The sequence below is a fragment of the Castor canadensis genome, chromosome 6 (genome assembly GCF_047511655.1).
Source record: "Castor canadensis chromosome 6, mCasCan1.hap1v2, whole genome shotgun sequence".
Classification (NCBI taxonomy): Eukaryota; Metazoa; Chordata; class Mammalia; order Rodentia; family Castoridae; genus Castor; species Castor canadensis.
The window spans coordinates 26,915,388-26,943,308 of NC_133391.1; the positions used below are offsets into that span (position 1 = coordinate 26,915,388).

At 36.2% G+C, this 27,921-nt stretch overlaps 1 protein-coding gene across 8 annotated transcripts in view; it reads left to right on the top strand.

Annotated features, from left to right (window-relative positions):
• The window catches only part of Eps8 (EGFR pathway substrate 8, signaling adaptor), a 151,833-nt gene that overhangs the window by 86,294 nt on the left and 37,618 nt on the right, over positions 1-27,921 (top strand). For 4 of the 8 annotated variants that reach the window (XM_074075993.1, XM_020180389.2, XM_020180388.2 and 1 more), the window contains 11 exons: positions 3,362-3,441; positions 6,382-6,458; positions 14,501-14,568; positions 15,593-15,754; positions 15,874-16,023; positions 19,243-19,325; positions 19,873-20,009; positions 21,846-21,919; positions 23,390-23,516; positions 25,246-25,334; positions 25,699-25,773. In XM_074075993.1, the coding sequence (XP_073932094.1) occupies positions 3,383-3,441; positions 6,382-6,458; positions 14,501-14,568; positions 15,593-15,754; positions 15,874-16,023; positions 19,243-19,325; positions 19,873-20,009; positions 21,846-21,919; positions 23,390-23,516; positions 25,246-25,334; positions 25,699-25,773 (1,101 nt within the window). In that variant the 5' untranslated portion in view covers positions 3,362-3,382. The remainder of the gene's footprint in view (positions 1-3,361; positions 3,442-6,381; positions 6,459-14,500; positions 14,569-15,592; positions 15,755-15,873; positions 16,024-19,242; positions 19,326-19,872; positions 20,010-21,845; positions 21,920-23,389; positions 23,517-25,245; positions 25,335-25,698; positions 25,774-27,921) is intronic. The other 4 variants (XM_074075995.1, XM_074075996.1, XM_074075992.1 and 1 more) reach the window with 2 other exon arrangements.

Below are 27,921 nucleotides of genomic sequence, written 5' to 3' on the forward strand. Positions count from 1 at the left end.
GATGAAGTAGTAAATTTGGTGGTGTCATTTAACCACATTTGTTAGTCGCTAAAGTGATAAATTAAACTTTGTCTCCTTTTTTTTTGGCTGCTTCAGCTGTTTATGAAAGTAAAGACACCTAATTTTTTAGGGCGAGTTCAACTGTATATGTCTATCTAGGCATACATTGGATATATCTTTAAAAGCATAAAGAAAAAAGACAAAACACTTGTAGTTTTTTCCTTTGTAAGGTGCACACAGTAATTTTTTATATTTAAATATTTGAAAGCTCTCATAGTACCACAGGAGCAACTGTGACAAGGGAAACAGCAATGGCCTAACAAGACAAGTTTTTATATTTACAACTCACTTTAGCATATTGATTGACATTTTCTTTTCCCTTTTCTAAAGTTCTCTTATTCTGACAGATCACCATTTTAAAACAAAACACACCGCACATTTATTCCACTGTCCTGAAGAATTAAACACAAAAAAGATGAGATGCTGTGACTGTCACTTTTCATTGCAGCCAGCTGCTGTGGTTTTAAAATGCAAACTAGATCAAAATCAGCACAAACCCCCGGGGGTTTAATTTATATTCTGTATGAGCCCGCCCACCTTTTGTGTAAGAACATTTCTTCTTCCTTTTTGTTTAAAAAACTTTTGTAGAAACTTGCATGCCTGTCTCATTTGATCTTTGCACTAGCCCTGTGCTCTAGGAAGTCCAAGAATTATCTCTGTTTTACTGATAAGAAAATTGAGGCAAAGGCTTAATTGACTTGCTGAGGCCAGAGAGAGTATTAGAGTTTCAGGCTTCTAACTGTGAGTGCCCTAGTCCTAACCTCATTAGCTCTGGATCCATAATGCTATTCCAGCCCCCTGTCCTTGCCACGGTTCCAGAATGGAGCAATGACTTGCTACATTTGGATCCTATAGGCGTGTGAGAGCCAGCTGTGAAGTATTTAGGAATTTCATAAACTGCCGTTAAACTAATGATAGCTTTTGTTTTATAATGAAAGTGATAGTAAAGTTCATTAGGAAAGGAATATACTTTCAATAGACTGAAAGCAGTCATCTCTAGACAGAGAGAGAAAGAGAATGAATTAATCAATGATTGATGGGAGTTTTATGTATGGAAATCAGTAAGTGTACTCCCCCCCCATATGGTTTACCAACCTACTACTCATTGTATCCAAGTATAAACTGAAGAAGGAAAAACAATAACAACAAAAGAAAACAGAAGTTACTATAAATGTGAGTTTGAAAGTATAATACATATCTAGGTAAAAATCAGTTTTCTTTGCTCGCTAGGGGAGATTCTCTTTAACATCATAGTTCCTATGTGGGCATTTTGGGTGGATTTAGGAACTCAGTTACCACAAGTGGTGATGAACAAAAGAACAGCCCGAGTTTTATGAATTTCAGTACACCTGGAGATCTCAAGAGAGTGAAGTGTGGAGAAATGACCCACACATGATGCTTTTATACTTTTTTTCGACAAGACAACAATAAATTTATGAAGGAACAGTGGGGCAAGTAGATACCTTGGCAAGAATAGTAAATTCTATAGATGTTACTAGGAGATATATGGGAGGGGTAGAGGCTGGTGGAGTCAGGGTTTCTTCAGAGTTGTTTGTTTAGGTTCTGTGGTTCCTATTACCTTTGTCTGTGGATTAAGGCTGTTTTCCAGCCTTGGTGTGAAGGTCATCCCTCTCCAAAATGATCTTTGTGATCTGCATGGAGGAATTTTCAGGCAGAACAGCCCTTTGTGAAGTTATAGTTCCTTCAGTGTGACAGAATCAGTATATCAGTTCAACATAGTTGAGACAGCATGTCCTTTACCTCTTCAGTTCCTTAATCTAGAATTTGCCATTAAGCACTGGATAAATATAGAAACGCTACCAGAAAAGTTTGCATTAAACGAATGTTTTGAGGATCTTTACAAATCCTAACTATGCCTTGAGAACTATGTTAAGTACCAGCCCTTCCAAAAACTTACAGCAACCAGCCTAGCTTTTCCTGTCTCTGAATCTCTAGTGGATTTAAAAGAGAGCCCCATACATTGTGACTTAATTATTTACTGTTTGTTCCATAAGAATTAATTGTGTCTCTTTAAGACTATGGTGTGCTTTGTGAAGAGAGGGATAGGGACTTCCCTTTCTATTTTCTTTTGGATAAATGTTTAATGAACACCTATTCATTCTCAGCTTTATAGCTGAGACTATATCTGATTTGTTCACCATTAGTAGTCCATATTGATCTTAGTACCTGCCACATGCTAGTCACTCAGCAGTTGTTCACTAGAATTAAGGTGGGGTACGTCCTGCCTCTCAGTTATTGGGAAGACGTATAACTATATGAAAAGACAAGAGTGAGAAAAACAAGGCAAAATTCAAAATAGTTGAGTGATAGGGAACCCAGGGAGGACCAAATATCCAGGAGCGAATAGATATAAATAGTATACAATGTTGTTTAGATGAAAGAAAGAAAGAAAGAAAAGGCCATTCTGTTTGGCAATAAGAAAGTTCTACTTAGTTTTACTCATTTATCTGTTCAAAGGAAATTTGTTCAATTTATAAAATGGATTTAAAAATAATTTCTGAAGTTAAATACTTGGTGTTGATATTTTAAATTATTTTCTTTTGGGCTTTTTATTAGGGTATTTGAATTGTACAAAGGGTTTACATGCATATAATATCCTTCTGTTGCCCTCCTATCCCCCCTAAAATTATTTTTCTTGTGAAAAGTAAAAGGAGTATGTAAATACTTTCTGAAAAAAAAAGACATACCCAAGTGTATTTGTATAGAATGTTAACCAAATGTGCTATGAAGAAAGAAAACTATATGCAGGGGAAAAGGCTGGAAGGCAATTGACAGGGCTATTAAATGATTGTTTTAATTTAATTAAAATTTTTTTGTGCTGGGAATTGAACCCATACACTAAGCACTTGTTCTCATGGTTATCCGCAAGTGGCAGGGCTCCGGGTGGTGTCTTTCCCCTTTCCCCTTTTATATATTTCACTATTTTAAAAATATTTAATGAGTTGATCTTACTTTTATAAGGAAGTAACAGACAAAACAGCATCTTACAAAGTTGATAATTCATAATAAATTTGATCATAATATAGATTTATTTCTCGATACTTAGAAAACACAGCACTACATTGTAGATTTTTCTTCACCTAAATTTGCTCCCAGTGGGATCTTTGTTTATATGTCTGTGGATTCCTCTGAAGCTAGAGCTCTTTGAGGGTGGAAACCTTTATATTTGCCTTTCTCACATTATCCCCGGCAGTAAAACACACTTGTTGAATGAGTTGCTTTTGAAAGTAGTCCTGACTCCTTTTCATTTCCTTTAATCTGTGTGCCTTTCTTTTTTTAGAATAGAAGAGTGGGAACCACAATGAATGGTCATATTTCTAATCATCCCAGTGGTTTTGGAATGTACTCATCTCAAATGAAGTGAGTTGAAAGTTTATATTTAACTCTTTGGGGGATTTGATTGGCTACTTTTAAGTTTTTAATGTTCTAACTGAATCTATCCATGTGTCTATCTATGTATCTATGTATATATCTATTTTTTGAGGCAAGGATTTACTTTGTAGTTCAGTCTGGCCTTGAAATTGTGGTCCTCCTCCCTCTGCCTCCCAATTGCTGGGATAACAGACATGGACTACCATGTCCAGTTAATTTTTAAATTTTTATTTTATTTTTTTCAGCCTTGGTGCTTGAACTCAGTGTCTTCCTCTTGCTAAGCAAGTACTTTGCCTCTTGATCTGTCCTTTTGTCCTCGTCCTTTTGTTTTAGCTTATTTCTTAGATAGGATCCCATACTAATTGTGCCCAGACTGGCCTTGAGTCATGATTCTCCTGTCTCTGCCTCCTGAGTAGCTGTACATTTTCTTTTTTCAGTACTGGGTTTGAACTCAGGGCCTTCACCTTGAGCCACTCCACCAGCCCTTTTTTTGTAATGGTTTATTTCAAGATAGGGTCTCATGAACTGTTTGCTTGGGGTTGGCTTTAAACCACAATCCTCCTGATCTCTGCCTCCTGAGTAGCTAGGATTACAGGTGTGAGCCACCAGTGCCCAGCTTTGTATTTTTAATGAAAAGATTAGTCACATTTCCTTATACAGATCACTCCTTTTATTACCCATTTTATCATTAAAAGTTTACTGTCTCTGTGAAGAATAAGATGGCAAAGTAAACATCAGTCCAATGACAGTCTCAGAGTTGGAAGGTAATGTAGCCTAGTATTTTATATATTACTGCTTTTCATAGTCTAATCTATACTTCAGAGCTTTTGGATTTTTCTGGTGCATTCTATTGTACAATTATTTGAAGAGACTTAAATGCCATTTAGTCCATATTATCAAGATATTGTGGGTAAAATACAACAAAACAAAAATCAGGCAAACAGACCAACCCCAAAGCTTCCAAGTGCAGCCATTATCTTCTGTAGTGTGCGCAATGTTGTCATTTGATATTGGCCATCATGATGCATCTTTCATTCATCAGTTTTAAGGACAGGTAGCATCTAAGGAATAAAAATGTACTTCTTTTTTGTAGTACTGGGGTTTAAACTCGGGGCCTACACTTTGAGTCACTCCACCAGCCCTTTTTTTGTGATGAGTCTCATCAACTCTTTCCCTGGGTTTAAGTGTGATGTAAAAGCCTTCCATCTGCCCCTGCTTCCCCAGCCATTCATCCATTCTAGGTGCATCTCATCAGGTGGGTGTCCCTCAGACGCCTTGCTATTTGTGGGTCAGTATCACATGTCTTTTCTGAATATGATTCTTCACCTGCCTCGGGAGCTTCTTTCATTCCTTTTTTTTTTTTTTTTTGCTGTTCTGGGGTTTGAACTCAGAGCCTTATACTTACAAAGCAGGTACTCTATGATTTGAGCCATGCCTCTTGCCCTTTTTGCTCTGGTTATTTTGAAGATAGGGTCTCACTCTTTGGCCCAGGCTGGGCTAGACCACAGTTCTCCTATTTTATACTTCTTGCTGTAACTGGGATGATAAGTGCACACCACCACACCCAGGTGTTTTCCCCTTTGAGATGGGGGTCTTATGAACTTGACTTGGCTGACCTGGAAAACATGATCTACCCTATCTCATCCTTCTTTGTAACTTGGGCTAACAGGTCCAAGCCACCAGCACCCTGCTTTCATTCTTTTGGATTCTGCTTAAATGTCAGATCAGCAGTCAAGTCCTCTTGGCTATTCTGATAAAAATTTGATCTTTCCTTGATCTTACATGTTTTACCTATATATTACATTCTGTTCTAACTATTTTGCTTCTTATACTCTTTATTCTTGTAGATGTTAGAGCTTAATAAATGTTTACTAAATAGATGAATAAAATTCAAATAAAACAGTATTTACTTCATATAGTACACTAGTAACTTGAAGCTGGATATAGGATAAATCAGAATTTAATGGTAGAATTTTTTTTTTAGGTTAAAGTACTTTATTTCAGTATTTGTGAAAATATTGTTTATTTCATTATGGTTTACATCGTTATAACTTATAATTGTGTCACAATTCAGAACTTGATTGAATATTGCAGAATGACACTCTTCTAAAAGCAACAAAGCAACCATAGAGGTTCCCCACAGTCATTGATTTAACAGGGCAGCAGCCTTTCCCCAAGCTTATGTGATTGTCCCTGAAAGTACCTGCCTGGTGGCTAGTGCGACCAGGAGGGTCACTGTGACAGTTTCCCAAGAAGGATAAATGTGGGTGATGAGTACTTACATTAATCAGTGGAGTTACTTTCTGCCAGGCACAAATTCTCAGTGATTTATTGTATGAACTAATTTAATCCTCTTAGCAACCTTGTGAGGTATAGGTGCCTAATGATTCTATCTTGTGAATGAGCAGAACGAGGCCCAGAGGAGCCAGGGTCGTTCTAGAAGTTGATAAAGGTGGGAGAGGGATTCAGGCAGTTGTCTCTAGAGCACAGACTCTTCACTGCACTGTCAGCCAACCAGCCAGCCAAAGAGTACCTAATATAGGGAAATGATCATGAAATCCTCTTTCTCTATGAGGACTGGTGACCTTGAGTTTCAGTTCTTTTTACTTTCAGAAACTTCTAAGGGAGTTTTAAGCCTTGGTGAATCCTCTTGGCTATAGTTGTGATTTGTTATTTGAGGGGAAGCTGCAGTTCCAGTCACTCGTGGGTCTCTTCCGTGTTATGCAATTAGTATTTCTACTTATTTACCGCTCACCAGAGCAGGATCATCTTGCTCATGCCTATCAGCTCAGTTAATATAAACTCAATTTTTTTCCCTTTAAAAACACATGATGATCATGGTTTATTGGAATTTTTATTTTCTGGTTCTGAATTTTTATGACTTACTTTAGACTTTAACCCAAGACATTGACCATTTTTTTATTACAGTGGCTACGGATCATCACCCTCCTTTTCCCAGATGGACAGAGAACACAGTTCAAAAACAAGTGCAAAGGCCCTTTATGGTATGTGTGTTTATTTGTTGGGGTGTAATTCTGTTTGTAACCACTTTTAACAAATCTACAATTTCAAAGTCATAGTTCGCACCTATACTCTATTATTTCAAATGAGGTAGTGTGGCTAAATAAGGATTATTTTAAAGAAGAGTTGTTACAAAAGCTACCAAAGCTATGAACTGTGCTTGCTGTCATACAATTTACAATTATAGATGCAATCTGGGTCTTACGCATGACCCAGATGGCCTAATGTCATTTCCCATTTGTCATTTGTAAGACGTTTGGTGACTTTTGTGATTAATCCAGTTGATTGTGGGCTGACAAATGATGTAACTTTTTCCTTACAGCTTTTGAACTTTCTGAGTAGTATTACAATGTGACTTCCAGTTCTTATATATTTCTTTTGTCCTCAAAATAATCAGATGTTCTCTCTGACCCTTCTGTGACTTCTCCTACCTTCTCTAGTTTGCCTTACAGATACATAATAATTTTATATAAAATATAAAATTGAAGTTAACAAAAAAATTAGAGACTCTTGAAGTATACCACGTAAATTTAGTAAGGCATTTGTTTATTTGGGGTCTGGATGGCCTTTTATTATTGTATAACAATGAAGAATCAGGATAGTACCTTGGTTAATAGTAAAGACTCTGGAACCAGACTTCCATGTTCAAATTCACTTTTACCATTTATTAGCTGAGTAATCTTGGACAAATTACTTCACCTGTCCCTACCTAATTTTGCTTATCTTTATAAGATTGCTACTTGGTAGCATTGAATGAGTTAATAAATGTAAAATGCTTGACAAGCAGAAAACACTGTATATACTTGGTATTATTATTGTCATATTATCATTGCTATATGGAACAAACAGTATTTTCTATGTTTTGGAATTCTTTTTGTTTTATCTAGATTTATGACTTCATGGCTGTGGTAAGAATGAAAAATGCTAAAGTTTTGTGATTCTCTTTTTTCCCTGTATTCTTAGTGAGTTGATTTCACAACTCATCATGCATTCATAGAATGGACTTAATACTATACATGCATATATTTTTTGTGGTCCTATCAGTCTGACTAGTGCTGGTTTCAACATTCTTGAGTACCAATACTTACCATCACCTAATACCTATGACTTACAGATCTAGAGAATGTTTTCAGTAAAGGCTTATTTTGTAATTAATATAGTCTCAGATAGGACCAATATTACCTGATTCTGGACTCTGAGGGAGAGAGACTGGAAGAAAACTGAAAAAAAAGAATTTTTTATAAGAATGAAGTAGCAAAGTCCTTCAGTCCTTCATTTATAGACAGATACTTGTTAGGAACATTGGTGTGCCAGACCATGATTGTCACATTCTCTGTTTCCACATCCTTTCAGTCATTTCAAAGAAGAATAAGAGATGGTCATTGCTCGTGTGTTGTTTTGGTGAGATAGACTAGCAAATGCATTGTTATAATAAAGGACCAAAGGGCTTGGATAGCAGTGTGTGCTAGGTGCAAAGGTGGTGTCTGATCTGTGGATGGGAGTTGGTCTGCAGGGATTTCACAGAGGACCTGAACCTCCATGTGAGCTCTGAAAGGTGATCTATGTTCTCCAGACCCTGGGGGGAGAAGGATGTTGTAAGCAGCCCCGTGAAACCTTTCTAATCTAGACTCGCAGCCCTATGAATGTGGCCCATTGGTCTCATTCACTTCAGGATTCCTTATGCTTATTGTCACAGTGGCTAATGCATAATTTGTACTCAGTAACTACTTGTGGACTGAATATAAAGAATTAATGAACCACCAACACTTTGGTGTTAACTGGAGGGCACATGGTATACATTGGGAAATAAGATTAGAAAAATGAACACAGACCATATTACGAAGAATCATATTAAAAGAATTTGGACAGTATTTATAATTAGTGAGCAGACTTCCATGTATTTTAATCAGCAGAACAGTAAAATTTGTCTCGGGTCATTCTGTTAGTAAAATTAAAAATGAATTGGTATGTATGTAGGGAAACAGGTGACACAAATTTAGGTACTATAGGTAAATTAGACATCTAAGCCGCAACACATTTTTAAAGAGAAAGAACTGGACACAGTGGCTGACATCTATAATTCCAGCACTTGAGAAGCTAAGGCACAAGGATTGAGAATTCAAGGCCATCCTGGGCTACATAGCAAGTTCAAGTTCAAGGCCAGCCTGAGCTACACAGAGCTACCCTGTCTCAAAAAGGAAGAGAGGGAAGGAGGGAGAGAAGGGGAATGGAGGGAGGGAGGGAGGGAGGGAGGGGGGAGGGAGGGAGGACAGAAGGAAATGAATAGTAGATAAGTAAAACAGTATTGGCTTAGGTGTAGGACTGTTTTAAGTTCTTTGAAGAACTTTGCACATATTGTTTCGTTCCTTTTTGTGTCTCCCAACACACTGCACACACAAACACACACACACACACACACACACACACACACACACACACACAGCCTTCTCTCTTACAGATTACAGGTTCTCAGGAAATGCCTATGAGAGAAAAGCTAGATGGGTGAATGACAATAGTGCATTCATGTTTTGAACAAACCTTTACAACAAACAAATTCTTTTTTATTTCCTTTCGTACATTTTAAAAATTAATTGTACAAAGGGATTTCATTGTGATATTTACATATATGCATAGAATGTACTTTGAATATGATCCCTCCCCCTCTTCCCCCTCTTTGAACAGTTTTAGTGGGTTTCAATTACACTATTTTCATACATATGTATAAGTAACATTGATCATATTCACCCACACTCCCAGTCACCTTCCCATTCCCCCTTCCCTGGATTTCCCCGTACAGTCCTCTTTTATAATCATGTCATATTTTTATTACTTTTTTAGGTCTAGATTTGCATGAGTGAAAATGTGTGGTCTTTCTGAGCTTGGCTTATCTTCCTTAACATGATGATCTTAGTTCCATCCATTTTTCTGCAGATGACATAATTTCATTCTTCTTTTTTGCTGAATAATAGTACATCACATAAGTGTACAACATTTTCTTTATCCAGTCATTAGGTTGTTGGCTAACTAGCTGATTTCATAGCTTAGCTACTATAAGTAGTTCTGCTATAAACCTGGGTGTGCAGGTATCAAGTATATGTTCAATAAACAAAGTCTAGTTGAAGTCTTTTTAGTTAGCCTCAGGAGTATTTAGTTTCTGAACCTACCAACTTTTTATGTTTTTGGACAATACTAGGGTTTGGACTCAGGGCATCCTGCTTGCTAGGCAGGCACTCTACCACTTGAGCCTCAACTCCAGACCCCTTCTGCTGTTTTTTCTTTTTAGTTATTTTTCAGGTAGTTTCTCATAGTTTTGCCTGGGACCAGCCTTGGACTGCAGTCTTCTTACCTGTGCCTCCTAGGTAGACAGTACCACAAGCAATCTCCACCTTGGCAGCTAATTGATTGGAATGTGGTCTTGCTAGCCTTTTGCCTGAGCTGGCTTCAAGCCGCCATCCTCAGGATTACAGTTACTACAATACTTTAACTTTCTCTTTATTGCTGGAAATTCAGTGGAGAGATTTGTAATATGGTTTATTTCCTGACAATTTGTGCATTTTATTTAAAATTTCTTCTTTCACAATTATTAAACTAGTTGGATAAATCTAGAATTGATTTGTCTAATGGGTAGTATGTGAACTTGTATGTGATGTGAAGATACTGTTTTGTGCACAGGAACATGAGTTTCATGATACATCACTGACCACAGGCTGGATACTGTGTCAGAGCAGAGGTTTCATGCACCTTGTCTTTTTCTTGAGAACACTTTCCAGGTTGTACCATAATGTAACACTCACATTGCTCCCAGTGAGTGTGCTTAGTGAGGCAGTGTGGTTCTAGGACGACCAGGGGTCTCAGACTAAATCACAGCACCTCTACCAAATGATGCTGTTTGGAGCAAACGATTGCTCAAATGATTTTTATTTTCTGGTTCTGAACTTCTATGACTTACTTTGGACATTGACCACTTTTTATTACAGTGGCTACGTATCACCCACTCCTTTTCCCAGATGCTCAGAGGACGTAGTTTACTATAAACTTTGTCTTATGTAGGATTTCTATAGTGCTTGATTCAACTTCCAAACACTCCACTTTTCTTGGCAGATATCTGCCCTGCAGATTTTTCTTTTTTTACCTCTCTTCTTTTGTTTCTCAGTTATCACCCCACCTCCCTCCCCTGTCTGGTCTCTGAAGCTCATCTCTCTGTCTAATTTTAACGTCTGGAGGCCAAATTAAGTGGCACTTAAAATGAATTTCTCTGTCCTATCCTCATTATTTATAGTTTGTGATTTTCCTAGAGAAAAAAACTGAAATCTTTCTTCTTAAAGAGCAAAATGTTGAATTTTGTTTTTTTTTTTTAAATTAAAAAAATTTCTGAAGAATTACTAACAGCCTGCAATTAAGTTGTATCAGGAAACTGGGCAGTGTTAGAGTGAAAATTCACCTTACTAGTGTACCAGAGCAGGTGACTCAAAACAACAGTTTGGCAGTCCCCCCAACTTAACTGAAAAACTTAAAGCTGTTTTTTCCCTCATGATATAAACCATTTTACTGATTTGTTGAACAGGCCAGTACAATTCTTAAATAATGAAATTTTGTACAAATGGCCTTGTTGCTTTTTAAAAATGATCTCTTGGTTCAGATACTGATTTGTTAAATGTGATTGTGATTGCCTAATAATGAGAGTGGTAATTTTCACCATCACTGATCCACACTAAGCTTCTCTCCTCTGTGGAAATCGCATGCTTCTGTACTGAACTATTGGGAAAGGAATTCTCCTTCACTGTGGCTGAAAGTTTTTGTATGATGTAATTTGACTGTAACCCATTATTTTATTTGGAACAAGAAACACTCAGTAGCTGCTCTCAGATAACTTTTTCTTTTTAATGGTCAAATCCTTTCTTTTGAAGCAACATCTTTAAAGAAAGAGAAAATAAAATTTTTCTGAATATTAGCTTTATCTGTGGATATTACCCATTTCAGATGTTGCTGTTTTGTACATAAATAGCAATGCAAGGAGAAGGGCATCACTAAATAGTGAGACCTCCTGACTTGTTACACTTGCAGTTATACTAATTGAAAAGTTAACTGCAACCTAAAGCTTGTAACACTAGAAACCCAAAACTACTCCTAGACTTACTCATATTTATTTCTTGATAAATGATTGATGCTCTTATTGTAACTAGGAAGTTTTTTTTTTTTTTGCTTAATGAGAGGACATATAGCTGGCAAGTTAGTAGTCACAGAGTCTGGAGCAGTGCTGTTCAGCACTGGCTGCCCTTGGGCGTGGCCTGGGGATCTGTTACAAAGTGCAGTGGCCCTGTGGCACCCTGGACCACTCACATGAGAATCACTGGGTGGGACCCACACAGCAGCTTTAAACGTTCATTCTTACAGGCAACCAAGGATGAGAGCCATCTTTAGAGAAAGTGGTGAGCTTTATCACGGGCTTTCTTTTGAGTGGCTCTGAAAGACTTCCTTCAGGCCTCTCTACTGTTTTAAGGCTTGGATTTTGAGCCTAGGAGTGTGATTACTACTTATAACTGTACTTGTGGATACGTATGAGTCGACAAAGAAAATTGTACTACAGTTGTCTTTTGGGAAACTTCTTTCAGAACTAGCTATTAAAACATTAGTATTAACTTTTTTTTATTCATTGACTTAAACTCACCAGAATTACTAGTTTATTCGTAAATCCACCTTATGACATGTATGTATTTCAGGATCTTTAAAAGGTAATTTCCTGTTACATGCATCTTGTTCGTTGTGTAACATGGGAGAGAGAGCAGCTTAAGAATTCCTAAAATGGGTTCTCACTTTGGAATATTAGAAGTGACACCCTATCTTCTAGGCAGTCACAGTGGTCAGTTGATACCATAGTATTGACAAGTGTGATCAGTAGTCTTTCTGTAAATGGTGTTTCTGTGGGGTTGAGAAACTGGGTTAGGAAATCTAGGGGGATCAATTCTTAATACATCATAGTGAGAAAATCCATATATGAGCATATAGCATTTGGATCTTCAGCTGTGTTTGCTAATCACTTGTCTGGAAGAGCCAGTCAAGCATTTGAACATCCTGGGCCACCATATTGTGATTGGATACCATGGCAACCATTGCCCTTTCTTCTACTGTCCTCGTGTCAAATAAATGAAGTAAACCACTCTCATGTTCTGTGTCTGTCCTATTCAGTTGAGTTAGAATATAATGAACCAGTGATTTTGAAATAGTGATTATTTCTAGAAGTGCTTTTGTCCGCTATATCCCTAAATTATACATTGTATTTCAAGGATCATACAGTTTTCCATATGTTAATATATGTTTCTATGTGTTAATATCTCACATTGATTAATCTTCAACTAATAGACAGAAATGATAAGATTCACTGTTTTTTAAAATACGTGGAATATAGTCATGTAAGTGAAGGTTTATGTTTTGCATATTGGAATAGAAAATTTGAGGTGAAACCAGATTTTTCTTTTTGACCACATTATTTTGGTAGGACTAGATGGATTGTACTTCTTCAGGTCATCATCCAAACAAAAAAAGAAAGGTAGCAGAGACTGGATTTTGTAGTGTGTTTGTTTTTATTAAGTAATTTTCATGCTGCAAAAGCAAAAATAGACTATATTGGAATATCAGTGATATTAATATATTGAATATGGAGATTTTTCATTGAAGTTCTTAAGTAAATATAAATGAGAAGTTACTTTCATGTTTTGTGAAACCAAAATTTATCAAGTTTCAAAAAATTCTTTGTTAATATTGAGTCTGCGAATGAATTCTATTTTTGTATTTGCTTTACCTTTAGGTTCAAGAGAACTCTTCATCTTCTGTTGTAGAGTTACTATCTTAATGTAAAGAATGTGTTCATGTTTAGAAAATATTAGTTATTAGAAAAGCTAAGTTTTGTATACATACCCATATACATATATGTACATCTATACATGTTATATATTTATATACTGTTACTCATATATGTATACATACACACACATAGAGAGAGAGAGAGAGAGAGAGAGAGAGAGAAAATTTTAAATTCTTAAGGGTCTTCAGATTTTATCTTGTTTAACCTTTATATCTTACAATAAAGGTTCTGAGGCCCAGACAGGCAAGTTTAGTTTCCAACTTAGTGACAGAACCCAAACTAGAAATAGAATTTATAAATCTTCTGACTTCCACGCTCCTTAGAATTCCTTTTCATTTGTAGCATTCTGCTTTGGAAGAAATATAGTGACTCTGAATTTACAAATAAGCAAGTTGCTTGATTAGAAAATAATAGATAGCAATTATTGTCAACACATACTCTATATTTTAATGTTGTCTTTTTGGTTTTGCAGCATCTTAGAAAAGAAAGTTAAAGGGTTCCTTTGCATTTTAGGTATTTGGGTGCAATAACTGTCCACCCAAATTCCTTATTTTTCCTAACAGTTTACATCTACGGTTCTGAGCATCATATTTGTGTGTTCTGTTGATGTGTGAGAATGGCAGTCAGTAAGACTGAATCGTGCTTTGAATCTCCTCTAACACTGTCTGTGTGCTTTAGATGCTGTGGAAGCAGATGAGATGCTCCTTGTAGCATAGTAGGAGATGCTCCGGTATTTAATAACATAGTCTAATGCGTATAATACAGTAATTGTGACAATATTGGCAATTGTGTTTTGATCTGTCTTCTAACAAATGAAATTTACAAGCCTGTCTTTATCTTTTTGCCATACAGTAGATCCCTAATTAATAAGACATTGAGAAGGAGGGCTTTTTTTTTTTTTTTTTAGAACATTTATAATCTTACATTTGGAACTCTGAAAATGTGTATTGTGTCTAAGGGTTCTTACATATCCTTGAGGCTTGCTTGGGGCTTTTGGTTTTCCTATGAATAATGAATGTTTTCAGATAAACCACACAATGGCCATTTGTCAACTACTGTATTTGTATGTGAGATAGACTAGTTTCAGAGTTGGCCACATGACACCAATATATGAACTTCAGCTTATTAGTGGGTAAATAATGGCCTTTAAAATTTATCTTTCAGAACAAAGGAAGAATTATGCACGGGACAGTGTCAGCAGTGTGTCAGATATATCCCAGTACCGAGTTGAGGTAAGATGATTTGGTATTTGCTAGTACTTAGAATGACTCTTGAAGGACATAAAAACTGGAAGTAAAAATGGAATTATTGTTTTATTTCAATCATAGGATATATTTAAAGATGTGTTAACCTTTAGATTTTTTGTAAAACTGAGATGTTGCATATAAAAGTACTTTGTTAGTCTGGGTTGTAGTTTCATAAAGAATAAATTAAATACTGACTACTACTTACTGATCATTTCCAGCCCAATTTCAGTTAACACAAGACAAAGGCTTCTATTTAGTATTTGAGAATCTTCTTGAAATTAAGCCTTGACACAGTGAGTGGTTTGGTTTTATTTTTAGTATTATCTAAAGTCATTACTAGGTCTATTTAAACAATGGTGTCTTTTTAGTTTTCATTCTGCAGTTATCTTTTAAGATACTTTTAATTTGGAATCTACGTGACCTCTGCTTATAATAGTAAATATTTAAGCAGAGGAGTAATTTTTAAATTGTTCTTCTGATATTTTTGCTTAAGCATGCTTAATTAAATCTAAACTTTTTTTTTTTTTTTTTTTTTTTGGTAAATGACTTCATTAGAGTGAAAACTTGGCAATTGTTACAGAGTTGAATTGCTGTGGTTACTCTGAGGTGTCAGAGTCCAGAGAGTTGTAGCTGCTGTATTATTGTCTGCTATTTTGTGACATTTAAGTGACCATAGTAGAGCAAAATAGGGAAAGTGTATTTAAGGAGAATGCTATTAAGCAGTGTATAATTTGTTTTTATCCATATTATAGTTTAACATGGCTCTGTGTGAAACAGACTTAGCTGTCTTCTGAATTGAGACATCATTTTCTATACTTTAAAAAAAAACTCCTGCTTGACTTCATTCTCTCAATAAGATAATCATAAAGTTGTAGGGTACCTTGTGTTTATCCTTCACTTCTCTGCTAACTAATCTCAATTAGGTTAATTTTACTTCCTTTCAGAAAATAAATAGACTGAGGTTGTGTCTACATATTGTAAATATTTTTCCTTTTTTGCCAATCATAAGCATTTGACCACCTTTGTTCTGGACCGGAAAGATGCTATGATAACGGTGGATGATGGAATAAGGAAGCTGAAATTACTTGATGCCAAGGGCAAAGTATGGACTCAAGACATGATTCTGCAAGTGGATGACCGAGCTGTGAGCCTGATTGATTTAGAATCAAAGGCAAGTTTGTGAAATTTACATTTATTTTCAAGAAAGCATCACAAATATTAATGTATGCAATCAAGTCAGATTATTTGAAAATGGGTAGAAGTTTGACAAACTATTTGCTTTATTTGTAGAACGAATTAGAGAATTTTCCTTTAAACACGATCCAGCACTGCCAAGCTGTGATGCATTCGTGCAACTATGATTCAATTCTTGCTCTGGTGTGCAAAGAGCCAACCCAGAATAAGCCAGACCTTCATCTTTTCCAGTGTGATGAAATCAAGGTAAAAGAATGGTGACTTTTTTCCATCATAAGTGAATGTTCTAGCAGCTTTTGAATTACCAATTTTTATCATACAGTTATTAGGTACTAAAGTTTTAGTTTTTGGTAATTTTTTAAGGAAAATAAATACCTTAGTGTGTCACTTAGCGTTTCCATGCCAGGTAAATAAAGAGGAAATGTGACTAATATTAAAATACCAGATGCATTCTGTTCATTTTTTAAAAAAAGTATATCAAGTACCTTGGATTTTTTTTTCTTTCTTTTCTCATGTTACTGAAGTTCGAGCTCAGGGCCTTGTGCTTTTAGACAGGCACTCTACTACTTGAGCCTTGCCTCCAGCCTTTTTGCTTTCCTTATTTTTTGACTAGGCTCTCACATTTATTCCTGGTCCAGCCTTGTCTCCCACATAGCTGAAATGACAGGCACATACCACCCCATCCAGCTTTCTGTGGATTGAAATGGGGTCTTGCTAACTTTTTTCCTGGGCTGGCCTTGAACTGTGATCCTCCCCATCTCTGACTCCTGAGAAGCTGTGATTATAGACACTAGCCATCGTGCCCAGCCAAGGGCCATGGACTTCTAATTACAAATTAAATCTTTAAAAATCATGCTTTATAGACAATAAATAATTATGCTGCTCTCCCATTTTATTCTGCACTAGCGACATAGCTGGGATTATTGCAACAAAGCACTTAGGCCTTTCCCAGGATATTGATGTAAAGTTCATCATTGAACCTTAAATGACTTGAGTAATTGCTCAAAGATTTGTAATCCCTAAGCAATTTGTGAAAATAGTTGGACACAATTGCCAGCAATAACAGCGTATGTCCTGCAAATTTACATTTCAAAGTACACTGCGGCTTTCAAATGATTATAATTTGTGACGATTTATTGGACCTTACAAATTGTCTTCACCTTTGACCATATTTATTGCTTGAGTTCATTTCTCTAAAAGGAAAACCACTTTGTGTACTGATTTGTATTTTGTCAATGCAGTGATTTACCATTTTGATTTTGTATTATAAAATATACTTGTAACTCTTAAAAAAATTCTGGGAGACTCACATAAAAAGACAATTGGTTTCTTCTATATCTCTTTGACATTAAAATACTATGGGTAAAATAAGACTGACTATAAACATATTTTACATTTCTTTTAATTTTGATCTGTGTGATAGATGACTGTTTAGAAACCTTATTTGAAAGGAAATGTGACATTTAGGTAACATGTCTTTGATGTTCATCAGATTTTTAAATATACTATAGTATCTTTGAAAGTTATAAATTAAGTTTATGAGGTTAGATGGCTAAATCAATTAAAGTGAATAATTTGCTCTGCAAATATAGGGACATTTAATTCAGACATTTTAAAAACAGACTACTCAGTCAAAAGATGTTTTAAATTTGGTGTTTATATCTGTGCCCAAAAAGTCTCCTTGGGGAGTTTAGAGCTACTATACAGAGTAAAGTTTCTGGATTTCAGTTTTAAGAATGAAGGGCTTGCCTTCTATGACATGGGATGGTCCAGTGGATTTACTGGATGTTGTTTCTCTCTCACTAACTAAAGCTTATGTACCACAAAGTGACTATCCACATTTGCTCATCAATAGTCTACTCACCATATGAGACATCTTTTTCCTTAGCTGATTAAACAATGTAAATTCAGTGAGATGGAATATAATTTCTTTGATGTGGATCAACTTACAATATTGTTTTAAGTTTTAAAGTTTATTATGAGACAATGCAATAGCACTCTCATTCCCCTTAATGTAATCTTTTTCTTATAATTGTCTCCCCATAAGAAGTTCAAAGTTCCTAGGTGTCTTGTTTTAGGAGCCCACAAAACAGAAAGCCTTGGCATGATGTCTGTCTCACTGATTGGAATTAAGATGTCCCTGTGGAAGTGACACTGGACTGGGATGCAATGGCACTCTCATTTCACTGGCAATATGACCTTGTCCACTTCAGCAAGCACTCCTCAGGTTCATTAACTTCTAGAAAAGAAGGAGAACAGATTGTATGATCTTGAAGTGCCCATTCAGCTCTAAAATTTTGTGACTATCAGTGTTTACTGTTTAAGAATATGCAGTATGTGTATTTGAGAAAAGCATACATAATTACAGAGATCATGCAGGCACCAAAAAATGAACACATCAGCAACACTCTTACATATAGTAATAATCACTGGCTATAAATAGACTTCACAGCCAAACAAATACACTTCTAAGCTGCTAATCTTACACTGGTTCCCCAAAACATTTAATCATTGGTCTTGTTGGAAAAATACTGGAAAAGTTCATCATTTGTAGACATTATTTTTTTACTTGAAATCACAAAATAAAATAGTTATCACAAAGGATACAGTGTTGAGATTCATCCCTTCAGTGTAGTAGTGTGTTACTTGACTTTCTGTCACCATGACAAAATATCCCAGCTAAACAGCTCATAAGGAGGAAAAGTTTATTTTGACCCACAGTTTCAGAGGTTACAGTCTGTGGTTGTGCTTGGGCCTGTGGTGGCAGAGTACATCATGGCAGGGAGCATGTGTTAAGAGGCTGTTCACTTCATGGTATCCAGGAAACAAAAAGAGACAATAAGAGTCGGGGGGGGGTCACAGTAACCCCCTCAAAATCACACCTCCAATGACCTAGCTTCCTTCTCTTAAAGTTTCTACCAACTCCCAATACTCCCACAGGCTGGAAACCAAGCCTTTAACACATGGCCTTTGAGGGACACTCCAGAACCAAACTGTAGCAATTTGGTTTGCCTCAACTAAGAGTAGCTCTGCTGGAACCCAGTGATAGCTTCTATGATTTTGTGGGTGTCTAGTGAGTCTTGTGGGTGAAAAAGGGAAGGAGCTGTGTTCTTAGTGCACTCTCTGCTTCTTACTCCTTCATTTCTTCACAAGAAGAGCTGCTGATACAGCTTCCTTTTCACCATATGTATTACCATATGCATTACTCCCAGGTATTTTATCTGTGACTTTATGGACCAATAGAATCTGGAGTAGATAATGTTTAAAAATTACTTCAGTATTTGAATTCTGTAATTATTAAGTTCACCATTAAAAAGTTGAGTCATGTTGCACATAACAAATGACTTTTTGCATCAAGATACTTACTGATTCAGACAATGAGTATCAGCCCTCTTTCTGTTTTAATCTACATATCAAGAATCAGAAAAACACATAGCCTTCCAGGTAACTGGTCTCTCCTTGTAGGCAAACCTGATTAGTGAAGACATTGAAAGTGCAGTCAGTGACAGTAAAGGAGGGAAGCAGAAAAGGCGGCCTGAGGCTCTGAGGTAAGACCATTAAAGAAATTAAGGGGCAGAATTGGTTACTTTGTCTTTTTTTTCTCCTAAAGGTATATAAACATTATTTTCAGCACAAGTATATTATTGTTTTCCAGATTACACTTGTTGTCTCAGCTTTTTGCTCTCCCTGCTTTGTCAGTATACATCTGTTCTCTCTTTTCTCTGCATGTGTTAGTCTTTCTCTGACATGTCTTCTACATGTATGGAAGCCACAGAGTCATAACGGATGAGTGGTATTGTAAGAGAAGATAGCATAAGGTCTTATAAATGAGACATGTAATTGGTCCACAACCTTTCCAAATCACACAAGACCAGACAAAATTTATGCCAGGATTTCTGCTGAATTTTAATTTTTCTAAATTTTTGTGTCTCATCTCCACTTAAGAAGAGATAGTACATATGATGGTTAGGAAACCCTTATTGCTTCTTGACATAGTTCTTTTTGAGGTTTAAGAACTAATGCCATCAATATTGAGGGAATTGATGTATTGCTGAAATAGAGAAGGTAAAACTTATTTGTTTTCATCTTTTCTAGAATGATTTCCAAAGCAGACCCTGGCATACCACCTCCACCCAGAGCCCCTGCCCCTGTTCCACCAGGGACTGTCACCCAGGTGGATGTTAGAAGTCGGGTGGCAGCCTGGTCTGCATGGGCAGCAGACCAGGGGGACTGTAAGTATTTCTAGAATGATTACTGAGAATTTACTTTGGTGACAGAGTTCTTTCTTTCAAATAGTGATGCTGATTTCTGAGCAGAAGGCAAAATTAGTTTTATAAAATTAAATCATAGATAATAGAAAGTTAAGCCTTGACTACTATTTAAGTTTGTTTTCTGTGGGAATTCATACCAGCCATTTCTTAAGTCCTAACGTTGTTAGAATTGGGGACTTTTGAATACCAAGAAAGGAAACTTCTTAACTTGACTGAGATTTAAAAATATGATAATAGAATTTATGCCAAACAAGACTATTAGTTTTTTTCTTTTTTAAAGATTATACTTCAGATTCTTTCCATTTATTGTTATCTTACCACTGTCCATTTTTGTACAGGTTTGTTGTATTGATGGAAAGAATGTCAGGACCATGTAGGACACTGGCAGTGGATGAGCTAACCTTGTGCCTATAGAAGTGGCATCTTTCCACTTGACATTGTTTTTCAAAATCATAGCATAGAACATAGCACAACTTTTTCTATTACCATATCACTGTTGTATTGTGACATTTACAAAAGTTCTTACAATACATCAGAGTTGGATTCACTCACTCCATCATTCTCCTTTATCCTCCCCTCCCCCATTCCTGAAATAGTTTCAACAGGTTTCACTTTTCCATTTTTATACATGAAAACATAATATTTCCACTACATTCACCTGCCTACACCCTTTTATGTTACAATACTTTACATGAAATTTGTATGACTGGAAAATACCTTAAAATAGGATTAGTCTGGTGTAAAGTGTTATTCAGGTAGAATATCAAGTAGTGTAGTTAAACAGTATAACTCAGTTGCCAAAATACGTGACATTGGACTTTGCACCTGCTGGGTCAAAAGTTGGGTAGGAAGCATGACCTGGATGATACAGTCTGTTCTTTTCTTTTGGCAAATGTTCCATCTATGGTTAATGTTAGCATTAATGTAGCAATGCAGAGTTTTCATAATTTTGCAGTTTTCTATATTGAACGTCATGAGTCATGAGGATTTATCATGAGCTGTATTTCAGTTCATAGTGACCTAGTGCTCTTGTTCCTGCCATATGTTTTAAAATTTAATCTAGTTTGAAATATTTGTACCAACTGTCAATGTTTACTGTTAGTATTAACTGACTCATACCAGGAAGGAGTTCATGCTAGGGACCTCATGATATAAATCACACTGTTATCAACAAAGCTCCCTTCACATCTTGAATGCTCTCGAGACATTTATTCTTGAATTTGAAAATCTCTGAAGGTATTTCTTTCAAAGCATATGACTTAAAATTAATGAGCCCAACATTGTAGGCTTTTAAGCTTAATTACAACTAGGGTTTAAAAAGTACTATATTCTGAACCCCCCCCCCATATTATTGTTGTTGTCACAGTGTTGGAACATATAAAAACATTCAGTAATTTAGTTGACTACATTTTTTTTAGGTGAGAATTTAGTTCCTGACTTTATGACAAGTAAGATGCTTAAATCCTGGTTTGTATTTCTTTCTCGTGTGGGAAATAAAGAATGCTAAGTTAAAGTTGATTCTACAGGTAACTGACAGAGAAAAGAGGGAGAGCCTGGGGGACATTACCAGGCTAACAAACACTGTGAAGGTGGGAAGGCCAGTGCTTCAGCTCTATGAGTGCATCTCTTAGTGGTAAAAAGATGGTTCCTGGATAATAAGCACAGTCTTGCTCTCTGTATTCTGTGGAGAAGTTCCTTTTTGCAACTGGCACTTTTTTCTAGTTAATTTTCATGGTTTAATTTCTATATTGGGATTGTTTCAAGAAATATTGAAAGACACCATTCTTCTTTCTTTAGTTGAGAGGCCACGGCAGTATCACGAACAGGAAGAGGCTCCTGAGATGATGGCTGCTCGAATTGACAGGGATGTGGTAAGTAGAGTAGGCGTCATTAAGTTTTGTTTTTTTAAGAGGAAAAAATTCACTGAGACAAAGACGATTTAAACACATATGTTTTGTGAAAGTCATAGTTTCTCTTTTTAGTGATGGGATGACCTTTGAATGACTTTTGTCCATGAACTATTTTTGCTTCTCTGCCAATGTTTAGTTAGCAGACTTGGGCAGAGATGGAGGAAGTAGCATGTGAACTGCTTCACAGAGGAATCGAAACGGGATTACTAGATTCGAGACATGGCTCAGATTTTTTTTTCTTGTGGTTTGTAATTCATAGTTGAGATATCTTTTAAAATGCCATCTTCAGGTGTATTAAGATTATGTTTTATGGACTCGGTGGTAAAGCGTCTCAAGTGGTAAAGCGTCTGCCTAGCAAGTGTAAGGCCCTAGGTTCGAACCCCAGTACTGCCCCCCCACCAATTATATTTTAGAATGCCTAAATGATAAAAGTTAAGTGTACCTTTAAAGGATAAATATGTACATTTTAATGCTTTATAAAGGGTAATGTTATATTTAATTTTATTTCTTCATGGTAATTGTAGAGTAACAATGTCATTTGATGTAATCACAGAATATGTTTTAATTTACTTTTTTGAAACTATAGCCATGTTCCTGCTTATTTAGAAACAAATACTTAAACTTGAGATATGGAACCTTTTAATTTCTAGTCTTTTAGTTGGAAGAATGTCAAGTGTCAGACTAGAACAAGTCAACTAAAACTCCAGTGTAAAAGATAATTAAAATGATTCTAGTGATTTCTGAAAGTATTTGTGCCATTAATTCTATTTTACCATGTAGAAACTCTTATTAATGTCTACTGTTATACATTACCTATGTGTTTATTAGGTTATCACACCATTATGCATACCTTTATTTTATCTTAGAGTACTGGGGATTAAACACAGGGCCTCACATTTGCTAAGCTGTACATACCTTTAATTCCATGAAATAATATTGTCAGTGCTTTATTGGGACATTTGCTAGCAAGACAAAAGTGCTCAATGCTCTTCTAACAAAATGTATCTTAGAATTGTGTTCCCTTAACCTTGTGTGGGAGAGCACTATGAGAAAATCAGAGTAATTGAAAATAATTAATAACTTGAGTAGATACTGTGGATGCTTTCCTAATAGCATTGAAAATGCAGCCAAATTAAGCTAAACAAAAAAATAAAGGTCAGACTTCAGCTCAAGGTATATTTAGTTCAATTTTTTTTCTTAGAATTAACAGCAAACTTAACATTTGCATGTGCAAGTCATTTCTTTCCCTCCACTCACTTCTCCCTCCCTTCCCACTCTCTTTCTTTTCTTTTCTTTCCTTTTCTTTTTTCTTTTCTTCTTTTATTTCTGTTTGAAAAACCTTTCTGTCATTAAGAAACTAGAATTGTACAGCTAAGGCAAAAAAATAGTTTTGCTTTACTTTATATTTTATTCTATAATTTCTAATTCCAGCACATCTTAAACCATATTTTGGATGACATTGAATTTTTTATCACAAAACTCCAAAAAGCAGCTGAAGCATTTTCTGAGCTTTCTAAAAGGAAGAAAAGCAAAAAAAGTAAAAGGAAAGGACCAGGAGGTAAGCTGAGTTTTCTTACTCTGAAGACTTTTCAAAACTCCAGTGCTTGGGAGAGTTTCTGCCTTGTGAACTGCTTAGTAAAGTCCATTGACTGTGGACCCAGATCCCTACCTATTTTTGGAACAGCACTGATGATTTAGGTGGAAGAGTAAGATGAGTACAGGGAAGAGCTCATTTTGGTTCCAAGTTGTTTATAGTGAAGAAAAATCCTAGGTTGTACATCTGAATCAGAGACTCTGAGTTAGGTAGTGACCATCTGTCTATAATTTTCATTCATGATTATAAAATCAGTGTCTATTAAAGAAAGCCATAGTTCTACTCTCTTATGTGGATTTATTTTACTGTAAATATAGAACCTCAGTTTTTAAACAGAAGAATTGAGTTTTCTCATTAAATATTTTTAGGTTTTAGTGTGCTTGAATTTACCACAGGACTCTAAATAGTACATTCATATACAATTGGTTTTTTCTTTCTTTTGGGATACTAAGGTTTGAATTCAGGGCTTTGTGCCTCTAGGCAGGTACTCTACCACTTGAGCCATGCCTCTGGCATCAAGCAATTTTGAGGTATGCTACAGCTCAGCTATTTAAAATGCTTCTAAATGTAGAAAAGTTCTCTGAAACATGGCATAGATTGAAAAAACATGTAAGAATAGAACATAGATGTCATTCCCATTGTAGATTGCTTCTAGAGTCTTCTCTAACTCATATATGTATAGTAAGCATATGTCCTTCAATGTTGTCTTCTAGATTTGTACGTCTGGACATTGTGTTCCCTCCCCATATTTGGAAATTAAGTTCTGCTTTATGGTGTCCCAAACCACTGACTTACTCCTGTATTCTTTTAAAGGCGATAAGGCCCTATTGCTCACCCAAATTCAGAACCACAAATTCTTCTGAGACTTCACTCTCTGGCTTATTCCTACCTTTGATTCGTTTTCTCTATATCTCCTGCATCCAGTTTTTTCCCTTTTCATTTTCATAACCAGCATCCAGTTCAAACTATCCGTTTTTGGACCTAGCCTTCTAAGCAGTCTTCAGTCCTTCATTCCTTCATGCCAAGAGGATAGTGTCAAAGCTCTAAGTCAAGCCCGTCATTCTTCTGCTATAAAGAATGTTAGTTCCGTGGTTTATTGCCTTAAGTCTAACTCCACATTCTGCAATTCTGAACATCCACCGTCTAACCCTGATCTACCTCTTCATTCTCAGAATCCTCTGATTTTATGTTTGTTGTTTCATGTACATGAAATTTCCTTTTTTCCATATACTGTTTTTAATCCGACCATGATTATTTCCACAAATTGGCCTGAGAAAACCCTTTAAATTCCATCTTGAAAGTTACTTTTCTCTTAAAACATCTTTTTTAGGTACACATTTCCCAATCAGTACAGTCTCTTCTCCTAACAGTATATCTCTGTAATTTGTCTGATTCACTGTCTCTATTTTATTTTAATGCTCTTAAGAGTTAAACTTACTCATTTTTATAGTCTTCACAATGATACGTACAATGACTGGTACGTAGAAGGACTATGATGCATATTTATGGAATTGTGTGAGTCATTGCTAGTGTCTAAGGGCAGAAGAATCCATTCAAACTCTGGATCTTCATTTGTTACAATCACCTGTCTGGTATAATCATCAAATTTTGCACACGTCAATGTGGTTTTTGTTTTTTTTAATAGATTTTCTGGGAACTTTATTCTCATCTACCTTTCCTCTTCTTTCATCAGAGGGTGTTTTAACACTGAGGGCAAAACCTCCACCTCCTGATGAATTTGTTGACTGTTTCCAGAAGTTTAAACATGGATTTAACCTTCTGGTAAGTGATATTTATTTATATATAACTAGAAGAAACAAATGAAAAGATCAGACTCTAGCAAGGATATTCCAGAAACTTAAATTAAGAGATAAAATTATACGTATAGAGTTTTTATTTGTATGTTTTGACTAGGTAACATTGTAAAACATGTTTACCTAAGACACTTAGTCAAAAATAATGACTCCTATTGTGTTTTTTTAAGCTAACTTCTGTAACTCTCATTCTTTCCATGCTGATGAATATGTTAGACATGAAATTGGTAGTAAAGAACTCTTCCCTGGGGTCTACACTGGACCTCTTCTTAAGTGTCTGTCTTTTGCTTGAGTATACCATAGTAAAATATTTGTTTTCTTACTGTTCCCAGGCCAAATTGAAGTTTCACATCCAGAACCCTAGTGCTGCAGATTTGGTTCATTTTTTGTTTACTCCATTAAATATGGTAAGATATTATTAATTTAATAAGATAATCATTACCAACAGGTACTGTTTCTTTACCATCTGTGTAAACATTGAGAATGTAAAATTTGAGAGTTTAAAAGGACCTTGGGAATCATTACTTTAAGCAGGGGGTGTGGCTCAGTGGTAGAGCACTGGCCTGGCATATGTAAGACCATGGGCTCCCTCCTTAGCACCACAAAAGGAAACAAGCTAACAAAAGCAAAACAAAACACTGAAAAGCGTCTTCTTTTAGAGGTGAAGTCATTGATATTTCTGGCAGAGCTGGGGAAATAAAAAGATTTATTGAATATTATTTTAGTATACACAGTATATGTTACATATTATACAGTACTGTGTTACATGTGCTAGTATATATTACATATACTATGCAGTGGCTTAAATAATGCAGACATTTTTATCTTTTTCACAAAATAGGTTAATCATGAGAAGTCCAGGTGTGGATGGATGGCTTTGTTCATGTGTGAAGTTAGGCAGTACATAGTTCTTTTCACTGAGTGTTCTTTCACCTTCTGACCTGCTTCTTCATTTATGTATTTATTCAGCAACCTGTGTAAATATCATTACAGTAGCTCCTCTGGAACAAAACAGGCAAAACTTCTTACCTTCTTACACTTACATTGTAGTGTTGGAGGAATAGCCAGTAGGATAAATGAATGCATAAATTATACAGTTTTATAAAAGTTAAATCTTATGTGGAAAAACAGAGGAATAGAGTTGGTTAGAAAACCCTCACTGAGAGGATGTCATAGAGTAAGAGAAATAAGAAATGAGTCATGTGGATTCTTGATGGAAAAAGTTCCCTGCAGAGAGCAGTTAATGCAAGTACTTTGAGGTAGCCATGCAGGGCATTTTCTTGGAATGTGTAGGTACTGTGACTTGACCAGAATGAAGGGGAACGATTGGAAGATGTTGTATTAGAAGGAAGTAAGGTAACTGGAGGACATACCTTTTTTGTTTGGTGGGACTGGAGTTTGAACTCATGGCCTCACTTGCAAAGTAGGTACTCTACTGCTTGGACCACACCTCCAATCTTGGAGGACACACCTTATTGGTCCTTATATGGGATTGTGAGACCTTTGACACATGGAGAATTTTCAACAGAAGAGGATTGCTTTGGCTTCATTGTTTAGAAATTTAGGTAGAGATTGAGAAAAGGGGGTATTAACATAATCCAGATGGGAGTTTATGGTGCCTGCACCAGCCAGCATTGGAGGTGGTGAGAAGTCTGATTCTGATTACTAATTTGCTAGTGGATTGGGTATGCCGTGCAAGAGCTACAGGTGCCTCCAAGGTCTTTGACCTAAGACAGGCAACATAACCGACAGTTGTAGGCCAGAGGCCCAATTCTGGGGGTTCCACATGTCAGATCTGGCCAGTCAAGCAATGTGCAAATTGAGAAGATGAGTAGTGATGAAGATCAGAGAAAGGAGATTTAATATTGTGCTGGTTGTGCACCAGAAGAGGGCAAAAAGCATTTCAACCCGTGTTTAGGGTTCTGATGTGACCTTTAGGTCTAGATATAGGACAAATTGGGGTGAGGGAAGAGAGTTATGCATAATTTAACAGTCCCAGGGAAACTGTAGTCTGGTTTATCATTTTATCAGTTCTAATTCTGCAAGGAGTTCCAGAGAAGTTGTTAGTACTGTCACCACTTGAGGGGACAGTCGGTTCCCATGGGATGATTACTTCTGCTCCAGGATACACTCATCATCATAGGTAATTGTCCTCTTCTGGGAGGTGGCTGTCTTGTGAGGCTCCACTATTCTTTGAGAGTAATTTAAGTCCTTCATCATAAAGATATTATCCATCAGTATTGTTCTTCCTGGAACCCAAGGTGGTTTTAGGACAGAGATTTAGAGCAAAGGAGACAGATACAGAACAGAGACAGATACAGAACAGAGACAGGAATGCATGCCAAGCTCTCCTCCTGGTTTTAGTTACTTTGTGGGTGCAAGTAAGGAGTCAGAGCTTTTTATCAGGCTCAGTTTCTAAGTACCTGTTACAGCAGGACAGTGTGATTAGTAACTGAGATGCGGAAGACTGTAGGTAGAACACATTTTTGAAGGAAGATTGGGAATTCAGTTTTGGACATGTCAAAATTGAATTGTTCTAGAAGGGGAGATTTGAA